Source organism: Prionailurus viverrinus, chromosome B4 (assembly GCF_022837055.1).
Source record: "Prionailurus viverrinus isolate Anna chromosome B4, UM_Priviv_1.0, whole genome shotgun sequence".
NCBI classification, from domain to species: domain Eukaryota; kingdom Metazoa; phylum Chordata; class Mammalia; order Carnivora; family Felidae; genus Prionailurus; species Prionailurus viverrinus.
Window position 1 is genome coordinate 57,127,777 of NC_062567.1, and position 19,107 is coordinate 57,146,883.

A 19,107-nucleotide genomic window follows, 5' to 3' on the forward strand; every position below is an offset into this window, starting at 1 on the left:
TAACATGTGGAGAGTAGCAGTGTCTGCCTTTAGTGATTGTTTCAAAATTAGTCACTACCACAAGGTCTTAGAGGGCTAGATATCCAGGAAATTACTTAATTAAAAACTTCAGTTTTCTCTAGGACTCTGTTGAGGAATTGTTTTGGGTAACTAATATATAATAAAAGTCTAGCATTTTGTAATTTTCACAAAGAAATTTTTATGAGGATATTTTAATAGGAGATCAAATATCTTACTAATAGAATCTCAATAACACATTTGAATTCTAAGAATTTAGACATGTATTCAGAGTATGCTTTGCTCACTTCCTAAGCCTTTCCCCACATTCATGGTTATCTATAAATGCATCAAAAAAAAGAGGGCTTCATACCTACCAGAAAGGTATTCTATACCAAGTGTGAATGTGTGTCTGTGTGTGTATTGAACAGTCATAGGCAGTATGAAGCAAAAAAACAAAAAACAAAAAACAAAACTATTTTTTTTTGCATCCCAAGAAATTTAGAACTATGTTAGATAAAAAGTTGTCCTTATTGCCTAAATTTCCAGGGATCTGTAAGACTCTAATTAGGTTCATGATTCCTGAAGAAAAACTATGAAACAGTGGGGACAAGGAAAAATAAGGGGAAAGGAGTAAATATATAATATCCTATTTTTAGTATATGTGCTGCCGAAGCGAGCACAATATATAATATCCTAAGAAGCTGGAAGCATTGTATAAATTCCCCCAAATAATTCCCAAGTTTCTTCTTTATAACATGCCCTCATTATCTCGGGTCTCAGTAAATTCAGTGTATGTGACAAAGATTGAAGGCAGTCTAAACAACTCAGAGGATCTGAGCCAAACTTAAACTTCTCATATTTGGAAATTAGCACAAAATATCTTCTTAGATCATGTCTTCTATCTTTTCATATCTCAAAAATATCCAATTGTTTGCTTCCTTTTTTGGAGCTATCAAAAATTGACAGTAAAATTTCACCAAGCCTCTTTTTAAATGAAGAAAAAAAAAACATCAGAAATATATATCAAGGGGCACCTGGGTGGCTCAGTCAGTTAAGCATCCAACTCTTGATTTCAGCTCAGGCCATGATCCCAGGGTTATAGGACTGAGCCCCGTGTCTGGCTCCACGCTCAGTGCGGAGCCTGCTTAAGATTCTCTCTCTCCGGCTGCCCCTCTCCCCCACCCGTGCCCTCTCTCTCTCTTTCTCTCTAAAATAAAAAAATAATATGTGCTCAAATTATGGGTACAGATTTGAGACAAATATCCATCCTAATGATCTTTCAAAGTTCAGCTTAAATACGACCTCCTCCTCGAAGCGCCCCCTCCCCGCACCGAGATCATACCAGCAAGAAGCAACAGAATCTTCTTCTGACTTCTTTACAATACTGTTTTTAATCATCTTTATGACATTTGAAAAGAATTGCCTTATGTTGTGGTTATTCAATATCAGTCTCACCTCCATCACTAAATAGTTACTACGCTGACTTCACAAACATTTATTAAACAGGAACTGTTTGAGGTGCTAAGCATACAAAGATTAAAATGACAGTTCTTTACCCTGTGGCATTTATAGCACTGAGAGCAAAGAAGATGTCAAATACATATACTCTCTCATAGGTCTTAGCCAACTTCTCAAAGGAATCCACAAACTACATAAGATCCAGCATATCTTCACACTGTATCCCAAGCACATAGTCAGGGCTCATTAAATATTTGTTGAGTGAATTAATGATTCCATCTGCAGCATGTTCCAGCATAAACCACCTCACAAGGAAAGTTACATGGACTTGATGCGTGATGTAGACACATTTTCAATTTTATGATTAAACTTTTTTGTAAATAGCCTCCTAATTTAATTTATTCTTATTCAAGGTTGGATTTCTGTGGGTGTGTGTTAGTATAAACTATAAAACAGCCATTGTTAACCAATGAGTGATTTGAATTTTGAGAGAGCTAATCATCCATTTCAAAGATACTTAAGAAAAATATTTCAATCATACCTACACAAAAAGAAATCCTTCACAAACTATCACCTATAGAAGCTGACTCAGGAAATAAAAGTTTCATTGTGACTACTAAGATTATGAACATGAACAAGTCGGCCATGCTAAAGTACTTACTTCTTACATGTATAAACAGACTTCTAAAATAAAACAAACTATTTATTTACTGTATAAGTTAAATCAATCATTCATAACTGCTCAGCATTACTGGTCAAACATTTTCCCATAATACATTTTAAAATACCAATAATAGCTAGGAACAAGTTGGGTTTACAGTAAACATAAGACCATCTATTTCAGTAGCATGCAGTTTCCTCGTCTGTAGTTTTCTTGCAGACCATGACCAGTACAATGCTTTATTTATGCTTTTTAAGATAAATACTGTCGACTAACAGTAATAAGAAACTGAAGACTCTTTCAAAACATCACTTTCACTTTGGCTAGCTTTCCCAACTGTATCAGTAATAGATGTTTAATTACAGAAACATATATAGAACCTGGGAAACATAGGAGATACAAAAATGAAAATGGAAATCACCTATCCATTCACCATGTGGTGCCATAACTGCTAATATGCTGTTCTATTTTCTGTCACTATTTCCCATGTATGTTGTTTTGTATTTTTCAAGTAGAATTATGGTTTTCTGAAGGCATATATTGAAAACTTTCCAGTCTAAATCTGCATGGGAGTGGAAAGATAACCACAAAAAAAAAAAAAAGGCATCAATACATTTGAAAAGCAGAGTTTTATCCATTGAATGAATGAATGAATGAATGATCATTAAAGTTACACTTCTCATTATAATCTGATGATCGGTTACCAAGATCCGGTGTTAATAAAAAAGGAGTAAAATTCATTCTGTTACTATGCCATAAATTTGTCATAGATGTCCACTGTTACTTCTTCTTCTATATTTGTATATGAAGACACACCCATTGCCTGGAATTTCAGTTTTAAATTATGAGTCTATAGTATTCTGTCTATATTCTATAAGTTACCCTTGTACCATCTGTACAAGGACAGTTCCAAGAGGACAAAGTGATTATGAAATGTGTTACCTATGCAAAAAATAAAATAAAATAAAATAAAATAAAATAAAATAAAATAAGCTTCTGTTAAACCTAGAAAAAGATCAAGCAGTTGGCTGTGAGTTTCAGTCTATCAGAGCCAAGCCAGGCATTTGAGGAGGGATGGTTGTTTACCTGACTGAGCTATCCACAAGAGAGGGTCTAAAAGCTAAAAGAGAAGTCATTTATGGAATGACTTCTAAGTTTAAGAAACAGTCCACTTTAGCTTAAAATAGACTTTATGTTCACCACTTGAGAAACTGTCTTTGTACCTGAGCAGATTTCAAGTTCCATAACATGACACTACTAACCCTTAGATTTTCCAAAACAGCTAAGTTTTCAAGATTATACTGTCTTCTTCCTCTCCACTGAACATGCATGCAAATATTCAATGGATTTTTAGATGTTTTTTATCAAAATAGCATATGCCTCACCCAAAACAAAGCTAAGTTTATACAGCTAGTTACAGCAGGAAATACTGGCTGTTAACTTGGAAGGGTTCTGTTGGAAAGAGTAAAGATAATCTGCAAATTATTCTAAAATAGAAGTTGACTGTAACCATGCCTTGCTTCATCTACTTGACTCTTTCTTCACTGATCAGACAGTCCTAGTAAGGGAAACAATCTTAAAACTGTAATAAAAGTAGCATAATTCAATGACAGAAGAAAAGATAATAATAAAACAAATCTGCAAATATTTAAATACCAAAAACATTAAACAGAGAAAAAGATCAGGAAGGGAAAGTCAAGGGACTATAATTGGGAACAATAAAAGGTATGCATTTACAGTTTTATTCATCCAAGGAATTAAGGTAGAATTATAAACTGTGTGACATGCCATCACCCTACCTAACGTCCATCATTGAACATGGAAACAAAGGTACTGAAAAGTTCACTGAATTGGCCAAAAATCAAGCAGCAAGTAAAGATAAGGGCCCCAGTTTTTTGTCACTCTGGTTAAGAGATTATTATGATGCTCTGTAGTCACGGCATCAATGAGTGTCATCTGATAGTTTGCTGAGACTTTAACTAGTGGGTGTTGACTCTTGGTAGATCCTGCGAAGAAACCTCAAGCCAAAAGCAGCAATCACTTATACATATATAGACACACACACACACACACACACACACACACACACACACACTCATATGCACATGTGTCATTTACTAACCTTTCAACCATATGGAGAATAGACAATGAAGGAGTTAAATACCTTTTTACTGATTCTATCCCACCCACCCTGGAAGTCCTGCTATGCTCATTCCCACTGGATGGTACCTAATCACTGGTCAAGGTGATATTGACCTTGATATCATACTCAAGGTGATATCATATTCAGAAATATGAAGTGTCAGATGTGGCAATAACCAGGGAAGTGAGGCTCAGGATAAAGAAAATAGAAAAGGTCCCAAAATTCCCTCCCTTCCTTTAAAAAAAAAAAACTATAACCCTAAAATGTACCATTAGCCAGAAATTTGTTTGTTTAAAATATATTCACCATCTTCATTCTACAGGATTTAAAGCAGTTTTCCTTAAATCAATATAAGTGTTTCTTAAATAGATGTTTAGATGAAAAATTAAGTTACAAAATACAAACTGGCCCCTTTTGCACCTACACAAGCTGGGAGAAAAATACCTCAGTCAGCAAAAATTTGGGATTCAGAAACATCAGGTACGTACTGGTTAAAGGATAACTGGAGAAAAAAGAGGAAATGCAAATCTTTGCAACTGGGGCATTCTAATTTCTCACACTGAGAAATCAAACTTGGAAGCTCAGTCACAGAGCCTAAGAAAATTCCTCCCACATTTCCAGTAGGAAGTATCTCTAAGAGGAGCCTGCTAAACTCTTCGAGAATGAAACTGATCGGTTTTTTAACAGAAAAATTCATTACCTTATTGCAAAACTTCCCCAAAGCAAAATGATAATAATGCATATCCTCCAAAACTTCCTTACACACTAAATGTTCAAATCAGACAAAATCTGTTTGCAGATGACTATCTTTACCAAGAATTACCTTGAAATGCTTATCCACTAAATTCTCATTAACTACTCTCTTAAGCTGAATTTGAAAAGCCATCATGCTATCGAAAGTGTCAAATGGATAAAGGGCTAAAACAGAAATCAGAAACTTTAAGCCAAATTTTTAGCTCCACAGGTTAGAGAAAAAGAATATCCAATCAAAGCACCAAGCTGCACCAAGGGCAGCTTTTCTGAAGATCCTTCTTCACCTCAGAATCGAGCTACACAGAGGTCTTGTCATATTAACCTCAACAAGACTCAATTTGTTAACAGAAAAATAATACTACACATGTTCTGTAGAAATGCAACTTTCAAAACACCAGCGAGAAATTTGGATACAAATAAATATTTTCACAAACATACACTACATTAAAGGTCGAGAGCTTTCTTTTTCTCAAGGCTTAAAGATTATGATATGTCGCCAAAGAAACACACACTCGGCTGGGAATCTGGAGACGGGGTTACAGTTCCAGCTTTTGGCATTAATATCCTCTGTTTCTTAGGTAAGTCACCTCATTTCTCTTCCCCTGAGTTCCCTGATCTCTATAATGAGCAGGACAGAGTCCACAACTGCTGAAGCAGCAGCTTCCTGATTTACCACCTATAACTCTTTATGTGTATAGATACATAAACACATACCTTTGCTGAATGAGACACTACAAACACATGGCCTTTTGTTTGTCTAGGCTTTATACTCTATTCCTACTCCTTTTTTTTTTTATCATTTTGTCTACCAGTGTTAACTATTGTTCACAGGAACCAAGGTAGTGCTAATTACAATAGCTGACACATAAGTGCTCACTATGTGCCAGGTACTGTGCTAAGCACTTTACATATATTAACTCACTTCTTCCTCACCAAAGCCCTGTGAGGTAGAAACCATCATTCTTCCCAACTTTAGACATGAGGAAACTGAGATACAGAGCAATTTTGTAACTTGCCCATCCCACAGACATAAGATTCACACATGGAGAAGCCAGGATTTGACCCTAAGCATTTTGGCCCTGGAGCCCTTCCTGCTTACCCACCACCCAGAGAGTGAGTCTATGGTGGGGAAAGGTGAAGTGCAACAGAGTTCATCTGCAAAATGGTGCTGGGGCACAAAAATGTCCTTGTACTGTGAATTCTGTCAGGAACAAATGGTAGCTCATGAGTTACAAACCCAACATACACACTGGCCACTGATACTTTTTCTTACCCATTTCAGTTTCACGATTAACATTGACCTAAAAGGGAATCAATTATATCTACCTCCCTTCCTTCACCTACGGGGGAGATGCACAACACAAACTGTGTAAGTACTGGTGACTTCCACGACCTCGGTCGAGTAGGCACCCACTCCGTTATAATATGGCTCACAGTCACGGTCCAAGGACACTGCATGTTAAGTCATGTGCCCTAAAACCTAACAGTGACCGGCCAGGAGTGGAAACACCAGTTCTGCAGCCTGAAATCCTAAAGAGTGGGCAGTCTGAAGTACTGAGGCCGCAAGGTAATAAAAATTTAAAAAAAAAAAAAAATGCGTGCGCATGAAAACACATTGCCGCGTGCATATTTAAACTGCTAACTGGTATTCACAATCAGGACAGAGAGAAAATACTAGTCATCAAGGAAGTCCTATTTAACCAACTAGCACATGTTATGTTTATATAGCTATTTCCCCCATTCATAAGTCAGCTCGAATCTCAAGAGCCCTGCACTTGGCTGAGTTCCAGGAGAAGTTCAGGATTTCAGTGGGCCAAGGCCCGGGACAGGGGAAAAGCAGGTCTGCGTTCTAGAACCAGGAGGCCCTCAGAGACGTCTAAGGGTCACAGAGCTGCAGTCATCATCCCTGGGCTACCCCTGACGGCAAGTCCCGGTTTGGCAAAGCCGAAAGGAAATTACTTCAGAGAAGACGAGACGGTGAGCAACCCCCGCAGGGGCAAAGCCACACTTTGGCTCACCACGTCGCCTGAGTTTCATGTCCAAGGCCACGGACTTTTATCGACTGCCCTGAGAGACAGGGGCTTGGGGGTGGTCGCTCGCCAAGACCGGGAGAGGTGCAGTATTGTTCTACCTTTTCGGAAAAACAAACACATTTAACGAAAACAACCCTTGGAGAAGCTAGGGAAGACTTCTTCGCAGGGCCTGTCTCGGGGCTTTTGAATCACTTCCTCCTTTTTTGATGCGTCTCTGAGCTTGAGATTACGAAGTTGCTGAGAAAGTCTTGCCTCTCCGGGCAGCTTCCTGCGAGCGAGCCGAGCGCCCGGCGCTGTCCGCGGGCGCACAGACCCAGCCGCACGGCCCGGCCACCCCCCGGGCGGGAGCAGGGGGACGCGGCGGCGCGAGCAGGGGCGGGGATGGTTCAGGAGAGAGAGCGCGGACGCTGCGCAGCCCGCGTCCCCGGCTTACCCCAGGGTGCTGATGAAGCCGTTGACCGAGCCCTCCGCGTACAGGGACACGATGTCCCCTATGTAGAGGAAGCTGGACATTTTATCAGACATGCTGCTTCATGCTCCAAAGTAGACGTCCCTCCTCTTCCCTGCGCCCTCGCCGCCCTCTCCGGGGAGCCGCCGCGGCAGAGGCGGAACGGAGCGCACAGCTGCAGCGCCGACAGCGGCAGCGAAGGGCACGGCCTGAGTGACCGAGTGTCGTGGCTCAGCCCTGCCCCCGCGCCGGGGAAGCCGGCCCGGAGCGAAGCCGCTGCGGCGGACGCCCCGCGACGTGCGCAGCCCTGGGGGGCGGAGGGGCCCGAGAGCCGCAGCCGCCGCTTCCCCGGCAGGTTTCCTGTTCCTTTCAGAACTTTTCTCTCCAACACCTCTGCTCCTCCTCCCGCCTCCTCCGCTCCCCCGCTCCGGGTCCCCTCCTCGTTCTGCGCCCCACCGCGGCGGTCCCCGCCGCCCTGCAGGAGCTAGTGGTGGCAGAGCCCCTCGGTCCCCTTGGGGGAATTTTTGGACCAGGTGGCGATGCCCATTGGGCTGAGGGGAGGAGAGGAGCCCGGGGAAAGGAGGTGGAAGGCCAATCAGCGAGCTGCGGCCGGGGGCGGAGCTGGAACGGGGCGGGGCGAATCTGGGGAGGCCGGGCCGCCCGGGAAGCGGCGCGCTGCGGTGAGCCTCTGGCGCTAGAGGGGCGGCGGGGGCCTCCAGAGCGAGGAAAAGGGAGGTGCATAGCCGCCCTGGAGCTTATGGGCCTGGGGTGCGACAGTCCCCTCCCGGGAAAGTGCATGATGGTGGGGCCAAGACGTTTTCCCTGGGCTTTTAAGGGAGCAGGGAGGGTGAGAATTGGCCTGACCGGCGCGGGGGTCGCGCGCGGTGGAGTGAGCCTGCTAAACGCCAGGAGATGAAAAGGTGGAGCCGGGGTCGGGTCGGTGGGGTGGGGGAGGGTAATTTGCCGACGTAGGGAGAAGAAGGTGAAGTGGGGGGTGGAGGGTGTGGAATAGAAATAGAAAATAAATACATAATAAAGAAAATAGAGGAAAGAGAAGGAGAAGGAAGGAAGGAAGCAGGGAAGGAGGAAAGGGAAGGATGGAGGGAGGGAAGGGAGGCTCTGTCTCTATTTGGAGTATGTAGTTTGGGTTTTTGTCTCAAGTATACGGAGTTAGTGAAACCTGACCTGTCAGCTGATGTCCAGGTGGGTGCGAACTTCAATGGACGTAAACATCACTTGAGGAGCTAGCAGTTTTTATGGCCAACCTGTGGAGGTGAACCTTCTCTTAAGTCTCCAAGCCACGCCTCCTGCACTTCGTTAACCCCAACCCAAGGTTTAACCTTCCACCTCGGGAGCCCACCGTCACCATCTCCCAGACGACGTCTGCTGACCCTTAAAGCTCCAGCGGTGACAAATGAAAGTGGTGTCCGGACGCCTTTCCACTCCTCTGTTGTGTTTGTACCCCTCATCATATCATTTTAGAAGCCTTTTGCTCTATTTTTCTGGGAGACCTGGAGAAGGCAAATTCGTTTAGGACACTAGCAACCCAATCAAAGAACTGCAACCCGAGGAATCTTCACAGAGCCGGGTTTACAGAAAGGCAGAGGAGCTCAGGACATGCAGAGTGGTGTATTTCAAACTGTGCAACTGACCAAAGCTTAAATTATAGGTCAGAGATGTCTTACAATTCATGGATGGTTTTGGTTGAGACTTATGGTCATACAATGGAATATGAAAGAAAAATAAGCTTAATGTTCAAATATGTGTGTTTAGAAAGCCTGCAGGAAAGAAGACAATAGAGTGTTAGACCCAGAATCCAGGAAATGCTAGCACAAGGCCTGTAAGTGTTGAGATAAACTGGACCCAGTCATTGTCCTACCATGCAGCTGACAGATCTCTTTATGTCTGCGTTCTCCTTTGGAAAAGGGTACTTAGCAACTTAGAAATGCCTCCTATATGATAGAAATCCTCCTCTGTCTACACAAATGATGTTACTGTTTGGGGCCTCCAAGGCATTAAACATGAACTATTAAAAGAAACAGAGGTTTCTGTTTATCCAGGGGATTTGTATATGACAATCTATCTATCACTCTCTATGTTGCACAGCCCTCTGCCATACATTTAATGGATGTTCAATTATTGGTCAAAGTCACAAATGTTTTTCCTTGGATTTTGGAACCTTCAGACACTCCTAGTGCAAATGTAAAATGGCGCAACACTTTGAAAAACAGTTTAGGACTTCCTCAAAAAGTTGAACACAGAGTTTCTATTTAACCCAACATTTCCATCTCTAAGTATATATCCAAGAGAAATGAAAACTTATATGTACACAAAACCTTTACCCAAATACTCATAGTGGTTTTATTGATAAAACCCCAAAGAGGAAATTTCCCAAATGACCATCAACCGATGAGTAGATAAACACAAGGGAACATTATTTGGCCATGAAAAGGAATGAAGTAGTGATTCATGCTACAACATAAATGAACCTTAAGAAGATTTTGCTAAGTGAAAAAAACCAGACATTGGGATCATATATTATTCTGTTTATACAAAATGTCCAGAGTACACAAATCTGTGGAGATAAAAAGTAGGTTAGTGGTTACCTAGGGCTTGGAGTAGGTAAGTAAAGGGCACAGGATTTCTTTTTGGGGAGACGAAAATGTTCTAAAATAGATTGTGGTGATGGTTGCACAACTCTATGACTATTAAAACCTATTGAATTGTGCACTTTAAATGCGTGAGTTGTGGTATATGAATTATATCTCAATAAAGCTGTTACAAAAGTCAGTGGGAAAAAATGTCGCAGGTTGGGGGGAACGGAGAGGAAAACCAGATAAGTTTAAAAGAGACTCACTGAAAAATCATTCTTCACACTTACACTTGTGTTCAGTGTTTCTTTTCTTTAACTTGACCTTGTCCTCTTGGTCCCACCAGACACCTACTTTGGGCAAGGGTATCCTCATATCTAACTGCCCGGACTGGAAAAAAGGTGTCAGCGTATGACTAAAAAGAATTCAGTGAAATCCCAGGTAGGGTAATACACAATACTTAATTCCTTACTACCATCTGACTAACTATGCAAAGTAAAAAATGTCCAGCTTCAAATAGAAATCACCTTTTTCTTTTCTTTTTTTTAAAGTAAACTCTACCCCCAATGTGGGACTGGAACTCCCCACCAGAGATCAGGAGTTGCATGCTGTACTGACTGAGCCAGCGAGGCACCTGTAGAAATCATCTTTTTCATCAAATGGCTTCACCAACCTCTTTAGAATCCAGGTACCAAGTCTTATTCCTTTCTCTACCTCTTTCTTCCTCTTCCATTATCTCAAATACATTTTCTTTTTATCTTGCCCCCATCCTTGCTCACCAACCTCATGGCAAGCCAGCACTCTCTCTTTACAAAGTTGATCTGATCAAAACTTTTCACACTTACAATGACACCCCATTGTCTACATAAAGATTTTCAAAGACCCTAACCCTACTGGAGTGAATATTAGATGTCATGAACATCAATCCATGTAAATGGATCTCCTGTGCTGAGAATACGAGACACTTCACCATGTCCTAGCATTCTGGGTAGTGTATGATCTGGTCTCCTTTGTTTCTACTCTTCCACTCCTGATGTCCTCATGGAAAGCTAGATTCCCCACATACAAACTGACACTTTCAGTTCCATGTCTTTGAGTGTGATGTTCCCCTCTGTCAGAAATTCCTCTTCCTCCTTCCCTTCTCCCAGCTCTGCCTGTTCAAGCTCTACCTCCCCAGTGAAACTTCCCAGATACTTCCAAGGTCAAGTTCTTGCTCTTCATGAATTTCCATAGCCAGGCCACCCTACCCATAACATTTGTGGGCCTCCAGGGCAAGAGTAATTGGAGACCCTTGCAACATAGTCTAAACATTAAAAGTTGCAATTTAAGGTAATAAACTGTTACAGGTGGTACAGGGAGAATTGGCCCACATTTCCAAGTCTTCCCACCGATAGTCCCTACAGGTAGTCATTCCTTGGCCACTCCTTGGGCCACCCCAGCACACCCCAGATGTGCAGTCTACACTTGGGAAGATCAATAAGGGCTGGGATGTCAGATACCCAGAACATATTCTAAAAGTGGGAGGAATCTCAGGCTGCTGGTGGGCATGTCTCCTTGGTCCAGAATAGGGCCTTCTAGAACTCAGAGCTCAGGGCAGGAGTCTAAGGTCACATCCTTTTTAAGGTACCATTCAACACTTTCCACCTTGCCTTCTTGTTATTTCCATACACTTGAGCCTTACCAAACTAGAAGCATCTTGAGAATGAGATCAGTGTCTAATTCATGCTTTAGCCTTTATGGGGCTTAGCAGTCCTCATTTAGAGCTTCAATAAATAGTAGATACATAAATGTAGCAATAAATAATTGATGTGGAATTTTTGTAATGCTTAAGTATTTTTATTACCCCTGATAGGATCAATAGTAGATGTCACAAACATCAATTCAGCCAAATGGCATTCAAAGAGTCTCCTGTGCTAAGACTGTGAATCACTTTAGCAAAGGCCCAGTCATCACTGCCCTAAAAAATCTATAGGAGAGGTCATAAAGAGAGCATAGTATAATATTTAAAATGTTTACTCCCAAAAGATTGATTGTATTAAAAAATAAGTGTCCAGTATAATGTTCTTCCATCAGAGATCTTTTCAGGGTGATTTATATTCACTCTTCACATGGATATCCTCAGTTCAAGACTAGAAGTGAAAGGGATTATTATCCATGATCCATCAACTGAGTCTTTCATGAATAGCTTTCTTCATTCCCCTGTCTTGTACTAAATATAATTATTTTTAATTTTTTAAAATGTTTATTTATTTTTGAGAGGGATTGAGAGAGAAAGAGAGAAAGAGAGGCAGGGGCAGAGAGAGATGGAGACACAGAATCTGAAGCAGGCTGTAGGCTCAGAGCTGTCAGCAAAGAGCTCCATGCAGGGCTCAAACTCACAGATTCCAAGATCATGACCTGAGCCAAAGTTGGACACTTAACCTACTGAGCCACTCAGGCGCCCCTAAATATAATTTTTAATATGTAACCGTTTATTGAGCAGTCGCCTCAATGAGGTACAAATAAAATATTGGTTTTTAAATAACTCCCTTGCAACAATCAAATCTATATGTTCTATTCCTTAATGATATTTCAAGGACAGTCCTTGGATTTAGTTATTTTCAGTTATTAAACATTACACACATACCCCACTCCAGATCAGTTTAAAATGTTGGTCTCATCTCTTCCAGACTTCCTTAGATAAATGAGGCAGCCATTAATTCCTTTACTCCTGTCCGTGCATTGGAGCTCCTTCCCTGTTGGGATAGGGAAGCAGGATCAGGATGAAATGGGCAAACATATCATTCTGACCTGGGTGCGTGATCTCAGATCCTCTTGACTATTGTTTGTCTGGTCAACACTGACTGGTTGCACTTAGGTAGATGTCAAATGTTAGCTCTCTGTTGGGCACATGAGTGATGTTTTTAGTAGCTCTGAAGGATTTCTTCAGTGCACACTTCTTTGAAGTGGGAGTGCTGTCCCTGGCCTGACTTCTTGCAAACCCCCTTAGCTCCATCACTGACAGTATACCCAAAGGGAGACCACACTCTTGGGTGGAATTATAGCAAGTGTGGCCTCCTTTTGACCAGGGGAGATTCAGGCAGGGTCTGCCTTATGGTTGTACGAGCTGTGCTGTAGCACGTTGTCCAGTACTTAGAAGGGTCCCAAGCTTGGTTTGATGTTTTGCTGGCACCATCTTGAAATTCTTATTTTTGAACAAGAGGTTCCACATTTTCTTTGGCACTGGGCCCTGCCAGCCCCAGACTCAGGCAGGCATCCTTACTGCACCAGAGTGGCCATATAAGATGCTCCACTGTCCCCCCCCCATCCCATCAATTTTTCCATTTCTTTCCAATCCCCTTTCCTTTTTCAGACAGATCAACAAGTCTGACATACCAAGTACCAAGCTGCCTCCAATTAGGAGATTCATGGTCAGAGCTCCTTGTCTCATGAGTACTACCACTCCTTACTCGTTCCCTTCCAAAATATCCTCCACGGAGACAAGAAAAAAGCTCTATGACCCCTCACTACCTCACTAAGCTGAAAATGGGCAACTCTTCCAGCTCACCATAATCAATTATATTTTCTATGGAGAATCTATGGATTTATTCTCTAATAAATATAAATTAGGCATTTATACTTCCTGCTGGGAAATTTGGGGCTAAAAAATGCTTGTGTACTTGAGATCTCCAGATATAAGCTGGAAAACGATAGTGGATGGTATTGGGGAGAATATAGAAAGAGAATCTCATAACTATCCTCACCCACTGTTGTGAGCTAGATCCTGTGGTCACCATCCAAATATCTATCACCTTTCTCCCATGTCCAACAGCCTGAATTAACACCACACCCCAATTCCAAACATGGTTCCTGAGTAGTCTAAACCAGTGTTTCTCAAACTTTAGTGTGTATAACCATCTGGAGAGTTAAAACACAGATCCCTGGGCCTCATCCCCAGAGATTCTGATTTAGCAGGTCTGGGGTGGAGCTTACTAGCATTTCTGAAAGGGGAACTGTATGTGGCCACAGGTAGGAGGCAAGGTTGAAACAAGCATTCACTAATGGGAGGCCTTGCTGAAAAAAATGTCTTATTTTTCTTTCTTTTTTTTTTTTTAATGTTTATTATTTTTGAGAGAGAGAGGAAGTGAGCTGGGAGGGGCAGAGAGAGAGGGGAACAGAGGATCTGAAGCAGGCTCCATGCTGACAGCAGAGAGCCCAACGTGGGGCTCAAACCCACAAACTGTGAGATCATGACCTGAGCCAAAGTCAGACACTCAACCAACTGAGCCACCCAGGAGCCCCTCATTTTTATTTCAAAAGAATCTCAAACACAGAAAAGTTACACGGAGAGTACACAACTTTGACCCCAAATCAGCATTTTTATAATTTGTCATGTCTGTTTATCATTGTCGTGCTCTACACACACACACACACACACACACACACACACACAATTTATTTTCAGAATTATTTGAATGTAGGTTGAATACATCATACCCATGTACATCTTAATAATTCATGTATTTCTAAGAACAAAGAGATTCTCTTACACACTAGTCCCCCCTTATACATTCCAAGACCCCCAGTGGATGCTTAAAGCCACAGATATTACCACACCCTATATATGCTATGTTTTTCCATATACATACATACATACATACCTATGATAAAGTTTAATTTATAAGTTAGGCACAGTGAGACATGAACAATGACTAATAATAAAAGACCAATTATAATAATATATTGTAATAAATTTATGTGAATATGGCATCTTTCTCACAAAATACCTTATCATACCATACTTACACTTTTTCTTCTTGTGATGATGTGACATGACAAATGCCTATGTGATGAGATGAAGTGAGGTGAATGACATAGGCATAGTGATGTAGTGTCGGGCTACTGACCTTCTGGTGATTTTTCAGGAAGACCATCTGCTTCTAAACTACAGTTGACCATGGGTAACTGAAATCATCATGGAAAATGAAACCAGGGATAAGGGGGGAACTACTGTATATTCAGAGTACAACAATCAAGTTCAGAAAATGTAACATTGATCTAAAACTTTAATCTTTTACCCATATTCCAATGTATCCATTGTCCAAATGGTGTTCTTTAAAGCAGTTTATTCCTCCGGCACAGAACCCCATTCGGAATCACATGCAGCATTTAGTTGTCAAATCTCCTTAGTCTCTTTTCATCTGTACCAATTCCTCAGCCATCCTTTGTCTTTAGTGACATTGCCATTTTTTAAGAATACAGGCCCTTTATTTGTAGGATATTCCTAAATTTGGATTTGTCTTGCATGTCTTCATAATTAGATGAAGTTAAGCATTTTCAGTCAGAATACTATATAAGTGATGATGTCTTCTTCCCCAGGTACCATCTGCCACCCTTGTGATGATATTAATTTTAACCACTGTCAAAGACAGTGTGTAGGATAGGAGTTTAGGAATAATCTCAAACCAGATCTCTTTTTAAGGTATGGTTCATAAGAAACAATCTGTTAGCCTGGGAAAACTCTGGAAATGCAGGCCAAACTCAAAGCAGCAGCAAGTCTGATTTTCCTGCCAAGAATGCCGTCCAGCCCATCTCCTGACCCTTAACCTCTCTGTTTCCAAAGCTGGAGTGTGACATCAGTCTACTTTATTTCCCTACCTGCAGAGGCCAAACAGCAAGCTCCCCAAGTGGAGCCTTTGAAGTTCCTCCCACTAGACTAGATGTGAGTGTCAACCACCACCTTCTCCCCTCCACACCCAGGTCCTCTCCCATGCACTGAGGTGGGGCAGGACAGAACACAGACACAACTCACTACAAAGCACTTGCCATCACAAAATTCTCTCTTATCTCCAACAGCTCAACTGTTTTATATCTTTGGTCTGGGGGCAGGGTTTTTAAGCATTATAGCCCCAGTTTTCAAATATTTTCTTTTAAAATTTGCATCTTGGTCTCATTGTATTTTGATGCCTCCAATGAGACTCCCAAATTAGCATCCTATTAAACTTCCAACTTATTTGATAGGGTCATAGCTCTTAGAGGTATTTACACTACTTGCCGTTGAATTGCTCATGGCCTCGTTCTGATAACAAAGAAGAATGGAAATTTTAAAGAAAAATATATGGATATTTCAAATCTTGCCTACTTCAATTTACAATGATTCTTCCTAAATATAATTTCATGCTTCCATCTATATATCAGGATAGCATTTATCAATCACTTCAAAGGATCTCATACCTCTATACCAAAATTTTTAAGAATGCAACATCACATAGAACTGATTTTAGTTTTAATTAGCCTTTTGCCAGTCTTTACCAAAAGAATAATCACCAAGGTTTCATTTTCCTTAACTATAAAATGAGGGAAATAATGGTGCCCACCTCCTATACTCCTTGTGAGGTTTAAATTAGAAAATACACTTAAAGGGCTTGGCACATTACCTGCCACAAAGTAAGTGCTCAATAAATGCTAATTATTTTTGTGATTATCATTATCTGAGAGAAAAGCAATACTGAAGGTCATAAGAAAACCAAGTACCAGAGATATTGTGACCCATTCAAGAGGACGCACTAGTGACTGAGCCAGCACTAGCCTGTCTCCAGAGACTCTGAGTCAACAGCTCTTTCATTTACACATCAGTCCCTTCAGTAAACAGTAGTAAATGCTTGATAACTATTGAAATTTTGATCTCTTTCAGGGAGATTTGGATTTTTTTTAAAGTCTATAAGAGAAAAAAATCTAATTTTTAACAGGAAAATTTCAGACATAATAGGGAAAACAAGTTTTGAGACCAAAAGAAAGAGAAGTGGCTAAATTTCCAGCCTGGTGTTACAAAACCACCCAAAAATGTCACATGGGACCTCTGCCTTCTACAAGCTGACAGCTTTTATCTCTTCACGGAAGGGAGCAGATAAAACCCATACGGAAAACAGCCATCTGACACCAGAGAACGCTGTCATGCTTGCAGTCCCCTGGGTGATAATGGGGAAGATATACTCCAAACTTTGACCATCCCTCACCTCTTACAAACTTCTGGTGATCATAAGAAGGGCAGCTTGCCCTGTTAAGGTCCTAACATGCAAATTAAGAGAGACTTCTTAAACTGTAGTCCAGGTGCTAAGATCCCCCAGGATTTCTGAGCAGTTGCTCTTAAATGATTACTTCAGTATTTTAAACTGTCTTGATGAAGGGCAACAGACAAATAAGGCTAAACTCACCAATAGTAAATGTCCATGGGAATAAAAGATTTGAGAACAAGTCTTGGTAGAGGGGAAAGATATAGACTGTGAGGAAGGAAACTAACATATATTAACAACATTCATGTTTGAATCTCTGTGCGGAGCACTCTTCATACAATATGTAATAACCTCCAGGAGATAATCGCTATTATTAACCCCATTTTTTAAATGTTTATTTTTGAGAGAGAGGGGGCAGAGAATCAACAGTGGGGTCTGCACAGGTAGCAGAGAGCCTGACATGGGGCTCAAACCCACAAATCTCAAGATCATGACTTGAGCTGAAGTCGGATGCTTAACCGACTGAGCCACCCAGGCTCCCCATCCCCATTTTATAGCTGAAGAAACTGAGACTTAGAGAAACTAAGGAATCTATCCAAGATCCCCCAATTATTAAGATGCATGGAGAGAAAAGAGAAGATAGCACCATAATTCAGATAAGGGCAAAACCAGGGAAGATACTCAGAAGTCTTTTTTCCCACCCCTGGCCTCTTCCCCAAGTTTGCCTTGGTTTCCTCTCTTAAGTGTATATGGTAGGAATTGTAGTTCTGTGGGCTTGCTGTGTGCATTATTTCAGGCATATACCTCCTGGTTACCCCACCAAAACATTGGTTTGCTCAAGGCAAGAGCTCTGTCCTGTACTTCTCTTGCATATCCCCTCACACCCACATACAGTGCTGAAGTCATTAGTGCAGGAAATACTCTTGAATCCCGGTCATGCTGACTCCATTCCATGATCTGCTTAGGGCAAATGCTCTGGAAATGGGATCTTTCCATGGGCTTTTCAGTGTTTTTAAGTCATTTGGTGGTATGTGGGCCAAGTAAATATCTGAAGGACTAAGAGGAGCAAGATGAGTGTTTATTTAAATGATAGGCACATTTACAAAGCACCAAAGGAGTAAACTTCAGAGAGGTCAGAAGCTTGGGCCTCCTGAGGCCTGCTTCTGGAAATGTGACTTGCACTTAACCAGTCTCAGAGCAGACTCCTTAGAAGATGGGGAAAGGGAGGGGGGTAGGCTGGGGTGGCAGTGCTGTACCAGCTACGTGTGCAGGCAGGCACATGGCCACAGTCTTCAGGCCTGATTATTTGTAAGAATTAGATATATGATAAAGGAAGCATCAAAAAGCAATGAGAAAGCATAAGATTACTCAAGAAATAATGTTGAGGTGATTATTTACTTATATGGAGAATACCAGTTTCGTACAGTTTTAGGATATCACATAATATGTTAAGATAAAAATAAATTTAGGTGCGGGTGCCTGGGTGACTCAGTGGGTTAAGCAACCAACCCTTGGTTTGGGCTCAGGTCATGATCTCACAGTTCCTGAGATAGAGGCCACATTGGGTTCCAAATTGGGATTCTCTTTCTTCCTCTCTGCCTCTCCCCTGCTCTCTCTCTCTCTCTCTGTCTCTAAATCAATTAAGTAAATAAGTAATTGTTCAGGTGAATATATTATTACTCAATATTTCTAAAATATCCCCCCAAAATTTAATTTAAATTTAGCACTCTATGAATAAGTGATTTCTTAATTTAGAAATACATATGCCTTAATATAAAAATATAAAGCAATATATCAAGTAAGTGCGTCATACAACTTTTAATTTTTATGTCAAAACTCTAATAAAATTAAAAAGTAGACAACAAAATGAGAAAACTTTGCAACAATTGTTATATGCAAAAGATTGATTATAGGAAAGAAATTAAAGTAATATAATAGTGAGATATCATTTCTCATGTATCAGATTAGCAAAATATTTTTTATTATAGTAACCAATGCTGATATTGAAACAGCCAATCTCATATCTTC

General features: G+C 41.1%; 1 protein-coding gene and 1 long non-coding RNA gene across 4 annotated transcripts in view; one reads left to right on the forward strand and one right to left on the reverse strand.

Moving 5' to 3' along the window:
• ITPR2 (inositol 1,4,5-trisphosphate receptor type 2) overlaps positions 1-12,804 on the reverse strand; it is a 515,671-nt gene extending 502,867 nt beyond the window's left edge. For 2 of the 3 annotated variants that reach the window (XM_047864957.1, XM_047864956.1), the window contains exon 1: positions 7,482-8,002. In XM_047864957.1, the coding sequence (XP_047720913.1) occupies positions 7,482-7,573 (92 nt within the window). In that variant the 5' untranslated portion in view covers positions 7,574-8,002. Of the gene's footprint in view, positions 1-7,481; positions 8,003-12,713 lie in introns of those variants that run through there. The other variant, XM_047864958.1, reaches the window with a different exon arrangement.
• LOC125169553 (uncharacterized) overlaps positions 10,101-19,107 on the forward strand; it is a 41,748-nt gene continuing 32,741 nt past the window's right edge. Inside the window, exons 1-2 of the long non-coding RNA XR_007153724.1 lie at positions 10,101-10,528; positions 10,639-10,775. This is a non-coding gene — a long non-coding RNA (uncharacterized LOC125169553). The remainder of the gene's footprint in view (positions 10,529-10,638; positions 10,776-19,107) is intronic.